Genomic DNA, 13,650 nt, shown 5'->3' on the forward strand with positions numbered 1-13,650 from the left:
AGCGGCTCCCTTCATGAGTCCTTCCCTAGAGAGGGATCCTGATCCAGAGGGTCTTCCCCATGTCCTTCCTGGCTGGTGAGGCCAGGGCAGCCCTCCTGCCTTGTTCCCTGCTTTCCTTTGGGGATGGGAAAACCATCAGCTAACAGCTACCTACCCTGCCACATGCTGGAACATTCCAAGACTGGATACTCTCCATTGGAGTAAGCAATGCTCTGCCCAACATGATCTTAAAGTTTAAATGCCATTGGGAAGGGTAACATAGCATGATACTTTCCCAATGGGGTGGTGAAACTGGGGGCATGGGGCAGAGACTATGGGAGGAAGCAGAGAAACGGAGAAGATGGAGTGGAGAGCCCCAAACTCCAGAAGGACTCTGAGTTACAGGGAGACTAGAAACCTGGGACAGCCAAGTCTGAGGGTCAAGGGGAAAGGGAATCGGTGACAGGAAGAGCTGGGTCCTCATAGTGGACCAGCTGCCCCCCTCAGCCCAACCTGCAACTTTCCAGAAAGAACCCCGGACAGATCACATCAAGTCGGCAAGGCACTGGCGAGGTGGTGTGCCCCATCCTACTTCCGAAGAAAATAAAGAGACACAACAGCCACCTTTCTGGAGCTAAATGTTTTTATACGTCTCAGCTTATTTCCTGAGTGGAGAGCTAGAGCCGCAGTGACTTCACCCAGACACCATGTCAGCGCAGAGTTTGGGAGTGACCCTGAAAACAAAGTTACCCCAAACCCAACTGAGCCGCATCTCCTAATAACATTGGCCTGTTGGCCAGCCTCTGCCTACTGTCTTTTCTGTCTTTGGGTCTTGTCTTCAAATGGTTACAGTTCTGTCAAACAGCACACAGCTGTTTTTACCTGCCCAAACCCAATCACATCTCCAATCATCTGAATGCCTTCATTTTCTATGCAATGCATGTAACTAAAGAAAGGTTGAGAGTCTTTCCGAGTGAATTTAACCTTCGTCTCCTGTCGTTCTCGCTGTCACCCTCTGGTTTTAACAACCAAACTGGGCTCCCGCTTCCCTTCTTTCCCCTCGATTCCGTCTCCAACGGCAGAGCACCTACCTTGCCCAGGCCTGGTGTGTCCTTCACCTTGTTGACGGCCCGCAGCAGACAGGGAGGAGCCGGGGGAGGGCAGGTCTGCAGAATGCCGCTGAAGCTGGTGGCAAAGAGCGGGGGCTCGGCCGCACAAGAGGTGGAAGGTCGATGCTTCTTCTTCTTCGAAGACAGATTTAACTTCTGGGCAGCTCTGGAAGGAAAAATGCAGAAAAGCGACAATAAGGAGCAGGTGTGGTCCAATGTTCGATCAGATATGCCAGGGTCATATTCTCTTCTTTCTCTCCAAGAACCCCCAGTTCAGGGAGCCTAGGTTGCTCAGTGGTTGAGCGTTTGCCTTCAGCTCAGGTCATGATCCCGGGGTCCTGGGATTGAGTCCCACATCGGACTCCCTTCAGGGAGCCTGCTTCTCCTTCTACCTATGTCTCTCATGAATGAATGAATGAATGAATGAATGAATGAATAAATAAATAAACAAACTCCCAGTTCTTACCGAATCCTGCTCATCCTCCGGGTGCTCAGCAGTAGCACCTAGTGAGCCACCCAATCACTTATACAGAAGGGGAAAAAAAGCCACACAATTGCATGATTCTGCAATCACAATTTCTAAAGACTTGTTTGAGATCCACACTTAGTTTGAGCGTGGATATGGCTGGTCGTCTTTGGGGATAAACAGCACCTATGAGGTTAATCATCCTATAACTTCTCTGGTATGAACTCAAGTGTGAGAGACCCTATGAGTTATTTAGAAATTCAAACACCTTGTAAAATCCCAGCCAGCCTGATGAAGAACTGAGTGGTGACCAATCAAGGCACACTATGTGTGTGGTTGTGCAAGAAAAACACATGGCCCTGTACAGCAGGGAAACATAAATCAACCTCATTTTTGAAACGTAACACCAAATTAGAAAAAAGTCCAGCCAGGGTGTATGGTGCTGAGACTATGGGCTGCTGTGTAGAAAACAGGCTCTCTCTCTGTGCAGGGTGGTCTTTTGATACAATGTGCAATTCATGGGGTCACCTGGGGGGCTCAGTTGGTTAAGAAGTGTCTGCCTTTGGCTTAGGTCATGATCTCAGGGTCCTGGGATCAAGCCCCATATTGGGATCCCTGCTCAGCAGAGAGTTTGGTGGTTCTCCCTCTGCCCCTGCTCATGCTCTCTCTGTCTCTCAAATAAATAAATAAAACCTTTAAAAAGATGCAATTCATGGGCAAGCACCAGAGCCAACAAAGGTGGCACGGAGCAGATGGGGAAAGGCAGGAGGGAGGTTGCTGGTATCATTAATAATGTCAGTTGTTCACATCATGTCTTCTACTGTACAAATGTTCTGCAACACTTACAACACCGTGTTCCTAACTATAGTGGTGGCGGCGGGTGGGGTGAGGTGGGGGGAAAAATCAGGGCAAGGGGCCACGAGGCAAAGGCATTGCTGAGACTGATACATTCACCTCTGGATTAATTCTTGGCATTTTCACAGTACACTTGTGTTGGACAAATTCCAATTGCCTATTTGAATGGTATTAAACGTCTGTGCTGCTGTTTAAGATTCTATTTATTCATTCATGAGAGACACAGAGAGAGAGACAGAGACACAGGCAGAGAGAGAAGCAGACTCCTCATGGGGAGCCTGATGCGGAACTCGATCCCAGGACTCCAGGATCACGACCTGACCCAAAGGCAGATAGATGCTTAACCACTGAGCCCCCCAGGTGCCCCTGAGCTTCTATTTAAAACGACCAGACTACCATGAACAGCTCAAAACCTCCTGATCCATCCATGTCAGTTACATGACGGGTCACCAGGGAAGCAGGTCAAGAAGGCAGAGTCAGGGCAGCCCCGGTGGCACAGCGGTTTAGCGCCGCCTGCAGCCCAGGGCGTGATCCTGGAGACCCTGGATCGAGTCCCACATCAGGCTCTCTGCATGGAGCCTGCTTCTCCCTCTGCCTATGTCTCTGCTTCTCTCTCTCTGCATCATTATGAATAAATAAAGAAAATCTTAAAAAAAAAAAAGAAGGCAGAGTCAGCATTGTTTGTACCTCTTCCTGCCCCCAATCTTACAGATCTGGAATAGTTAGTTTAAATTATGTGGCCATAATTATCATCCTCTGACAAATCTCTTGAGCTATGGAATGGCCATTGTGCAAATACAGCAAATGGAATGGCAGCTTCGAAGCTTGTATTTTCTTAGCTGTAAACCTGAAAATCTTTTTCCTGAGAGTGAAATATGGAGGAATGGGACACATGATGAACAAGAGGATGAAGGGTACCCAGGGTCCCAATGCCATGTGCCATGCTTAGGGAGTGCTACAGTCACTGTGCTGTGCCACAACAGACAATGAAGGGTATCGGTTTTCCACAATGTTTTCTTCTTCCAACCAGCAAAACAAAAACACTAGGACTAAACTTTTTTTCATGATCTCATTGCCACTCTTCCTGATGCTTTCCTTCTAAAATGAAAGGCATAAGGAGGTTGTTCAATGACTGGTCCGGTGCATCTCTTGACAGTTTTTCATTGCTTCTTGAGATACCACCACCCGCACCCCCGAAGAACAGGGGCTCATGCAGGGGTGTGTACTGCACTGCATCCTGACACCCATGTGTCTGCCCCGGGACCCCTTGCTGCAAAGCCAGGCTGTGTAGATGCAGGACAGTTGGAGAGATGGGGGGATGAGGATCTGCTGGTAACAGGTGGTGTTCACTCATTCACATTTGGATTCTTTCATGAGATGGCAACAGGACCTGGAGTTGCGGCGTGTGGTTCCCACCCCCTACCAGCTGGGGTTCCCAGTGCAAATGTGGAGAGACAGGGGAAAGACACCAAAAGACAGCTTAGAAAAGGCAGTGGCCTGCTGGCTTCTTCCTTTTTCTTATCTCTACAGTCTGTGCCCACCTGCACCCCACACAGAGACCCCACAGAGGAGGAGAGTGAGGATCCTGGAAGTTAAAGCATATGCAAAGCACTCCCAAGGATATCACCCTGGGGTTCCTCTCTTTCTCCTACAATGCCAAATTTTCACTCTGGAAAACACTGGATCATTCCCAGCAGCATACAAGTGTGCTGCTGTTTAAAGGAAATCTTTTTGTTGTTGTTTTTTGTTTGTTTGTTTTTGTTTAAAGGAAATCTTAAAAGAAAACACAAATCCTCTTCTTGACTCTTTCTGCAGCCAGCTCCCATTCTGTTTCCTCACTCATCTTTGCACAAATCTCATGGCAAGGCTGTCTAAACTTGTTTTCTCTGGTTCCTCTCCTTCCCTGGCCTTGGAGTTCATTCCAGACGAGGGTCCGACCCACAGCTGCCAATGACCTGCATGACCTAGCTCAGCGATGTGATTCTCAGCCCCATCTTTCCTGACCCATCAGAGCACTGATTATACCCTTTGCTTTCATGCACTTTCTTCCTGAGGCTTCCAGGACATTCGTGGTCATGCCCTTGTGATTCTCTTCACTGGTTTCTTCTCTTCCTCCCACCCTCTCAGCAGTGGGGTGCCTCAGGGTTCAGTCCTTTGTCCTCTTCATGTCTACACTCAGTCTCTGGCTGTTATCTTCCAGGAGCATCATTTAAATAACATTACAATGCCCGTGACCCCTAAATTTTTATTTCAAGCTTAGACCTCTCCCTAGACCTCTGTATTTATTTATTTATCCAATTACCCCCTCCATAACAATTCCACCTGCATATCTAATCCATGTCTCAAACTTAGACACTAAATTCTTGATCTTTTCCTGAAAAGCTGTGTCCCCTCAGCCTTCCCTCTTCTAGAAAATGATAGTTCCATCCATGCAATGGCCTCGACATCTCTGACTCCTCTTGCTTTCACTTTTCAGAGCCAATCCATCAGGAAATCATATTGGCTATAAGTCCAGAACATGTCTGTGATCCACTGCATCTCACCGCCATTACTGTCACTATCTCTGTCTTAGTCACTAACTCTTCTTGCCTGGGTTTCTAGAATAGTCTCCTAACTCGTCTCCCTTCCTCTCTTGCCCCTCTGCCCCCACCCCAACTGCCCAGGCTGCTTTCCACACCGTTACCAGAGCGGTTCTTTTAAAATATAACTGCTAGGAGGAAGACATAGACATGGCCAACAAGCACATGAGAAAATGCTCCGCATCACTTGCCATCAGGGAAATACAAATCAAAACCACAATGAGATACCACCTCACACCAGTGAGAATGGGGAAAATTAACAAGGCAGGAAACAACAAATGTTGGAGAGGATGTGGAGAAAGGGGAACCCTCCTGCACTGTTGGTAGGAATGTGAACTGGTGCAGCCACTCTGGAAAACTGTGTGGAGGTTCCTCAAAGAGTTAAAAATTGCTGCCCTACGACCCAGCAATTGCACTGTTGGGGATTTACCCCAAAGATACAGATGCAGTGAAACGCCAGGACACCTGCACCCCGATGTCTATAGCAGCAATGGCCACGATAGCCAAACTGTGGAAGGAACCTCGGTGTCCATCGAAAGATAAATGGATAAAGAAGATGTGGTCTACGTATACAATGGAATATTACTCAGTCATTAGAAAACACAACCATCCACCATTTGCTTCGACGTGGATGGAACTGAAGGGTATTATGCTGAGTGAAATAAGTCAATCGGAGAAGGACAAACATTATATGGTCTCATTCATTTGGGGAATATAAAAAATAGTGACAGGGAATAAAGGAGAAAGGAGAAAAAATGAGTGGGAAATATCAGAAAGGGAAACAGAACATGAGAGACTCCTAACTCTGGGAAACGAACTAGGGGTGGGGGAAGGGGAGGTGAGTGGGGGATGGGGGTGACTGGGTGACAGGCACTGAGAGGGGGTAAATAGAATGAGCACTGGGTGTTATTCTATATGTTGGCAAATTGAACACCAATAAAAATAAATTTACATACAAAAAAACCCCAAAACCACAGTGAGATACTTCATATCCATTAGGATGGCTATTATCAAAAGAAGAAGAAGAAAGAGGAGGAGGGTAGGGAGAAGGAGGAGACAGAGAAAGAAAAGAAAAACAACAAACAGTGTGGCAATTCCTCAAAAAATTAAATAATAATTGTCATAAGATTCAGCAATTCCATATCTAGGGATATACCCAAAGGAACTGCAAGCAAGGACTTGAAGAGAATTATACACCGATGTTCATAGCAGTATTACTCACAATAGCCAGAAGGTGGAAACAACCCGACATCAGTGGATGAATGGATAAATAAAATATGGTCTATTCATACAGTGAAATATTATTTGGCCTTTAAAAGGAATAAAATTCTTTAAAAAAAAAAAAAAAAAAAAAAAAAAAAAAAAAAATAAAAGGAATAAAATTCTAAATACCTGCTACAACATGGATGAATCTTGAAAATATTATGCTAAGTGAAATAAAACAGATACAATAGGACTAGTAATGCATGATTCCACTTCCATGAGGTACCTAGAGTAGGCAAATTCATAGACACAAAGTAGCATATTGGTTTTCAGGGGCTGTGCAGAGAAGATAGTGGGGAGTTCATGTTTAAGGAGCACAAGAGTTCCAGTTCCAGATGATGAACTCGTCCTGAAGATGAAGAGTAGTGATGGTGATGCAACAATATAAGTGGACTTAATGTCACCGAATTGTATCCCTGAAAGTGGTTAAAATGGTAAATTTTATGTTATCTGTATTTCCCCATAATAAAATTATTTAAAAAAAAATAAAATATACCTGCTAGGGGCACCTGGGTGGCTCACTCGATTAAGCAACCGCCTTTGGCTCAGGTCATGATCTCAGGGTCCTGGGATCGAGTCCCTCATCGGGATCCCTGCTCATCGGGGAGTCTGCTTCTCCCTCTCCCTCTGCCTGCCACTCTGCCTACTTGTGCTTTCTCTCTGTGTGTCAAATAAATAAATAAAATCTTGCAAAAAATTTTAAAATAAAACATAACTGCTTATAAAACACATTTTGCTTCTCATCTCATAGTAAAATCCAAAGTAATTACAGTGGTGTATTAAGGCCTCACATATATCCTCCCTCCTATCTCAGACCACCTTTCCTACTATTCTGATCTTCAATTACCCTGATCCAGCCATACTAGCTTCCAAATATTCCTGGTATACTCCTGCTGCAGGGCCTTTGCACAGGGTCTTAGCCTGGAACACTCTGCTCCAGGGAGAGCTAGGCACATAGCCCTTACCTCCTTCAAATCTTTCCTTAAATGTTACCACATTGACAAACCTACCCTGTGCACCATGGAAGATCATACTTTCCAAAGATGGCTGCACCAATACGTATCCCATCCCACATGCTCTTTTTATAACATGACATTGACATTGCTATCTCCACTGACAGGCATGGTCTATTTTCCTTCTCATTGAACCTCAATGGAACTTCAAAACTGCCTTGATGACGCAATGTGGTGGGAATGATGTTGTATGACCTCCAAGGTTGGGTCATATGGCTTCTCTTGGCCCTCTCACCCTTAGAACCTGGCTTCCATGTTGTGAGGAAGCTCATGTCACATGAAGAAGGCCATGCAGAGAAGAGTTGAGGACTTCAGTCAGTTGCCAGCGTTAACTACCAGATCTGAGTAAATGAGCCTTTAGATGATTCCAGGGGCCATATTTCAAGTCTTCTGGCTGAGGACAAAGGCATTGTGAGCAGAGATAAGCCAGCCCCACTATGTCTTATCCCAAATTTCTGAACTCCAGAGTCCATGAGAGATAGTAAGTGATCATTGTTGACTTAAGCCACTAAGTTTTGAGGTAACTGGTTACACAGCCATAGTAAACGAACCACCACCCATGCCCAACCTCCTCATTTCCCTTACCCTGCCTGCTTTACCAACCCATCCCCTGCATGGCACTTCCTGTCTTCTAATGGAGCAAGCAGATGACTTCCTGAGTTACCATGTATGTTTCCTCTCTGGAATGTAAATCCCAGCAGGGCCAAAAGAGCACATGTATATGTTGAATGAATAAAGACTGAAGTATCTGGGGATATTTAGCCTGGAGAATATAAATCAGGATAAAAGGGAAGGAAGAGTCTTCTAAAAAACTGTCTTAAAAAAATGGGACTTCAGTGGCACAGTTGGCCAAGCATCTGCCTGCAGCTGGGGTCATGATCCCAGGATCCTGGGATCGAGTCTTACACTGGACTCCCTGCTTGGCAGGGAACTTGCTTCTCCCTCTCCTGCTCCCCTTGCTTGTGCTCTCCTCTCTCTTTCTCTGTCAAATAAACAAATAAAATATTTTTAAAAAAATGAATAGGGCACCTGGATAGCTCAGTTGTTTAAGTGAACAAATCTTGATTTCGGCTCAGGTCATGATCTCTGGGTCATGGGATCAAGACCCACGTTGGGCTCTGCACTCAGCCTGGAGTCTATTGTCCCTCTGCCCCTCCCCCTGCTCATGCATGCACACATGTTCTCTCTCAAATAAATAAATAAAATCTTGTTAAAAATGAATAAATGATATGTAGTAGGAAGTATTTTTTTAAATTTATTTATTTATGATAGTCACAGAGAGAGAGAGAGGCAGAGACACAGGCAGAGGGAGAAGCAGGCTCCATGCACCGGGAGCCCGACGTGGGATTCGATCCCAGGTCTCCAGGATCGCGCCCTGGGCCAAAGGCAGGTGCCAAACCGCTGCGCCACCCAGGGATCCCTGTAGTAGGAAGTATTTTTTAAGCAAGAATGTCAGATAATTTCATGGGCTATGTTATTACTGAATCTCAGAAAACCTGCTGAGGAAGACAATAGTAATCTAATCCCATTTCTCAAAGAAACAGGACTTTAAAGAGTTAAATCCAGAGTCCTTTTAGCATCTGACCTGAATATCAATGTCCAGCTTCTTCAGACCCTGAGTAAATAATGGGCAAGTCACTTTAATCCTGATTGTTTAAAATGTATATGAAGGGTCTACAGAGCACCTGGCATGTCAATGGAACTCAAGAATATGATCATCGTCACTGTCATAAATATGATTATTAACCTCAGTTTCTGCGTAGTAAGATCCAGCAAAAAGATTACTGATCTTTGTAGATTTTTTTATGAAAATGAAGTAAGACTATACTTTAAGGGTTCATTACATAGGAAGTCTTAATAGATGGCACCTTGTAGGATTTATAGGTAGTGAAGCTGAGACCGCATCTAGGTCCACCTGCCCCATAGCGTACAGCACTGTCTCTAAATAGGTAGCAAAGCAGGTAAGCGAGACAAAAGACACATCTAAGTATAAGGGTATCTGTCTGAAAATAAGAGTAACCCATTAATCATGGGTCTGCTTCCTGAAATAAGTGAGTTTTTTGTCGCTGTTAATGCCCAAGTAGGAGCTAGAAAACCAATTCCAGGAAACATCAGGATGAAGAATGCATATGTTAGGAGAATCAGATGATTTCCAAAATCTCTTCTAAGGCAGAGTTTCTGAAGTACTTCCTAGAATCACTAAATTCCATCTGGGGAAGCCTCTGTTAGCTTCAATGCAGAAAAATAGTAATGGAGGTGATTATTTTGAGAATACATTTTAAAAATTACTTTCTTTTAAAAACATGTATATGAAATAAATATACTAACAGAATTTCAGAATTTGAAAAATTAATAAAAACAGTATTTTTATAACCTTATATTCTATGAGAACATTTTATTTTAATTTCAATATCATTATAGCCAGCTGTTTGATCTCATCTGTCTTATATGTTCTAATTTCTGGAAGTCAGCAGGTTCTGCTCTTATTATGTAACACTTCAATGAAGGCAGAGAGAAGAAGGTTAGAAATCATTCATGGATAATTGTATTATTCAGTGACATAAGGAGAGGCAGTCATGAAAGGATTGAAAAGGTAAAGACTTTTTGGCCAGACATGTATTTTGTGTAATTAATGACTTACAAGTTCCTTCTTCACAGGGAGAAAAACAAATGAGTGGGTTGTCTTAGAAGATTTCAAACAACAAAAAACCCTAAAACACAACTATAAGCAATATTTACTTGTCTCATTCTTACCACGGATAGTATTATAGGTTATTTCAAGCTATTCATCCCAGTACACATCTTTAAATATCCATGAGCTTTATTTACTTCTCTGGACTTCATTTCAAGATAAAAAGACCGTCTCTCTAACGGGGTGAAATTAATATTTACTGAACACCCGTAAGGAAAGTGGTGCCATGCTAAGCCTTATGAGCCTGGGAACTCCTTAAGAATTCTTCCTTCTGGGTTCTACCCCTTTCTCTCACTAGTCTTATCATCTCACCCAGTTGACAACTATCCTAACACATTATGGGATGATATATGAATCCAGGAATCAGTTTAGAACCGAGAGGACCTTCACATGGGATGGTTACTTACCATTGGCCAGATCTATTCAGATCTATTCAGATTTAAAAAAAAAAAAAAAAAAAAGATAAGGCAAATAATTACCTGGTAAATTTAATTGGTTTTGTTGGGGGGAAAATCTTAGGTCTCAGTTACATAGATCAAAGGGGCATTTTATGATGATTTTTTTTTTTTTGCATTTGTGCAATAGACTATTTGATCTTGAATTTTCAGAATTGTGGGGTGCTTAAATGGAAAGTACTTCATGATAAGTGTATCTCATAAGAGTTCAATTGGGGTCTGCCCCCTTAAGTGTCTAGAAATTATTAAAATATTGACCTAGCAAAATCTCTTAAGAATTATTGGCTTCATGAAAAACAGAACTTTCCTTTGGGAACAGGCAGTAGTATCAGGCAGTACAGTCATTTTCTTTTTTAAGGATTCACTATCCTTTTTAAAATTCAACATACTGTGTGTTGCTAACCACATTCTGAGAGCATTTCCTCTTTTTTTTTTTTAAAGTAGGCTCCACTCCCAGCATGGAGCCCAATGTGGGGCTTGAACTCACAGCCCTGAGATCAAGAACTGAGTGGAGATTGAGCATCAGGCGCTTAACCCACTGAGCTCCGCAGGTGCCCCAAGAGAGCATTTCCTCTTATCTGAGGGGGGTGTTCACATGTGAGATGCTTAGATAGGTGGGTAAACAGTTTATACAAATTACGAGGTCATTCAAGCTCTACTAAATTGGACGCAGGCAACTGGTGAGGCATCAGGTGAAGAACTGCTCCGGAGGAGGGTGGGGGAGGCCCCTCTCCACTGCCACATCAGCTGATGCAGGAGGGGGCAGCGGTGGTAGGGTGTCCACTGTCCACATGTTAAAGACAACCCAAAGTTCCATTTCACGTCGCAGTGGCTGCTGGGGCTGCCATGGGCTACAATGGCTTGTGCCATTATAAAATATTTCAATGCTCTGAGGATTAAGACTGCCGGATAATGACCAATGACTTGACAGATCACAGCAGTGCCTAGGAAATCACTGGGGTCAATGACGCAGGGGTCGAAGAAAATAAAGCGGATTATAAATAAAGAGGATATGTGCCAAGGACCAGTGGGCTGAGGCAAAGCATCTGGAGACAGGTAAGACGTCCACGTGCACGTTAAAAAACAAAAACCACAGCAACAAAAACCCCAGTTAGGCGTCGTTTTGAAATAACACCGATTTGAAAGCACTGCCGTGTTTGGAGCCTCTCCTGTAGAGAAAAAAAAAGCGTCCTCCTTCACCTTTCTATGCTGTAATTGGCTGTCACTGGGGTCATTTCCATGTCTCTGGAGGCTAAAAAGCATATGGGTCTTGGGGTTTTTCTGACTTTTATGTAAATGATCCATTTCATTAGTGCAGGAAGATAATTCATGACATGACTTCAAATAAAATGTTTACCATCAGGAGCACAACACGGCTGACCATTAACCTCACCCAACTTTGCATAAAACACTGCGGCCAGACACTATGAGAGTTTGAAAGTGAATTGACGTCTACAATATAATGTACAACACTCACCCACGGTGATAATTTCTATGAATTCACCCGTATTCTTCTCTTAAGAATTTACCCGTTTTTCGAGGGCTTGTTTAAGTTGCCGTCGTTAACTACTCCAGGCTTCAGGGGTCCTCGGCCAAGGCCTTTAAGTCTTAGAGCAATTGGTCTTGAGAGAATCTATCTTATGTTCCAGAGTGTAATGAGATGCAGCTTTGCAGTGGGGGCTTGTGCTTCTCTGTGTTACTAGTGCTGCCTCCAGCACGGCAGTGCGAACTCACTCAAGGTCAATACCACGTGTCCTTTCTTCTGCACGGCCTAGACCCGCCCCAGAGCTTTGTGCCTGGTCGAGGGGACAGTGTGCGCTCACTCTGTGCTGCCTAATCCATCCAGCTTGGGGGTTATGACACATGAAAAGTCCCAAGCTTCAGTAGCCTGGAGTTCTAGATAATGCTCAGACCCTGGAATGTCTTACTCTTCCTAAAGCATTTTCCACCCGTGGCCACATCCATCCTCACTCAGCGATGTGGGGTAAGCTGAGAAGAGATCCGTACCGCAAATGAGAGGTTAAAAAAAATAAAAAAGTGAAGGCTCAGAAGTTACCAGATTTTATCCACTGTCATGGGACTAGTGATTCTCTCATACTTAAGATTCGAACGCAAGCTTTTGCTCTTCTGGAGCCAGGATTTTTCCACAGCATCATGCTATTATGCAACTTGATAAATGAAAGCAGTTATTTTATTTTATTTGGGCAAAATAAAACCAAATGATAATCATTTGCTTAATAATAATGAAGACCAGAAAAAAAAGCAGTTATATATTTTTGCATGTAACTCAAATCAAATCATATATAAGCATTTACCAATTACTGATCTGGTTGCTTAGCAACATACCTTCATATCACAGGGGGAAATGTCTCTGCTGAGTGAGTCAGGTCATGCCCAGAATTAGGACGTGAATGGCAAATTATATGAAAATGGCTTCTCTGTCCCTACAGTCCCAACCCAGAGTGAGCCCTTGCATGACAATAACAACAGCACAAGTACCACTGCCACCACATTAGTATGTACCATCCTCTGCTATGTTGTGTCTCTCCCTCTATAGACACCAACAAAATGCTGGAAGTTGCTTAGGACACATTTGAATGCTCTGGAAACTCAACCGGTCCATTGGTATTTACCGGATGGCAACTCTGCACAAAATAACTATGCAATCAGTGGGCTATAGATATCATGAAAGTCATCGGGAGTCACCCAGCAGCCGCTCTGTGTTCAAGGGTCCACTCCTAAAATCCAGAGATGTGAAGAATCCACATCACCCAGCACGACTGATAACTTTATACTGGCTCTGTGGCAGCAGAGATAAAGAAAAGCGTGAAGGAGCCTGCAGACACACGGTAGGTAACCGTGCTACCCAGTTAAAGAGCTTCACCACCAGGGTAGAGCTGCAAGCTTTTCCTGAACTGTGTTATCTGAGTGGCACACCATTCACCCATACCCAGGAGCACAAAAAGGGTAAAAAGCAGTATTTGAAAACCATGCTGTGGGTAGATGTTGCTAATCCATTTGCATCTGGATTTTTTCATGGTCCGAGGGAGAGCCTTATGAATACATGAAAATGTGGCTCACGTGAAAAAATAATGGGAGCAAAAAGAGCCCATTCATAAACTATGGTTTTTTACAAAAGGTATTCAAGGTAAAACCTCCTCCTTTATGTAAAGCCGGGTACCTATGAGAGCGCTTGTTGAGCCAAGGTCCTCGTGTGAAGAGAAATGCTTTCATATGCC

At 43.9% G+C, this 13,650-nt stretch overlaps 1 protein-coding gene across 3 annotated transcripts in view; it reads right to left on the reverse strand.

Moving 5' to 3' along the window:
• The window catches only part of KIF26B (kinesin family member 26B), a 439,262-nt gene that overhangs the window by 134,320 nt on the left and 291,292 nt on the right, over positions 1-13,650 (reverse strand). For all 3 annotated transcript variants that reach the window (XM_077901364.1, XM_077901365.1, XM_077901366.1), the window contains one exon: positions 1,071-1,254. In XM_077901364.1, coding sequence (XP_077757490.1) covers positions 1,071-1,254 — 184 coding nt within the window. The remainder of the gene's footprint in view (positions 1-1,070; positions 1,255-13,650) is intronic.

Source organism: Canis aureus, chromosome 6 (assembly GCF_053574225.1).
Source record: "Canis aureus isolate CA01 chromosome 6, VMU_Caureus_v.1.0, whole genome shotgun sequence".
In the NCBI taxonomy this organism is placed as follows: domain Eukaryota; kingdom Metazoa; phylum Chordata; class Mammalia; order Carnivora; family Canidae; genus Canis; species Canis aureus.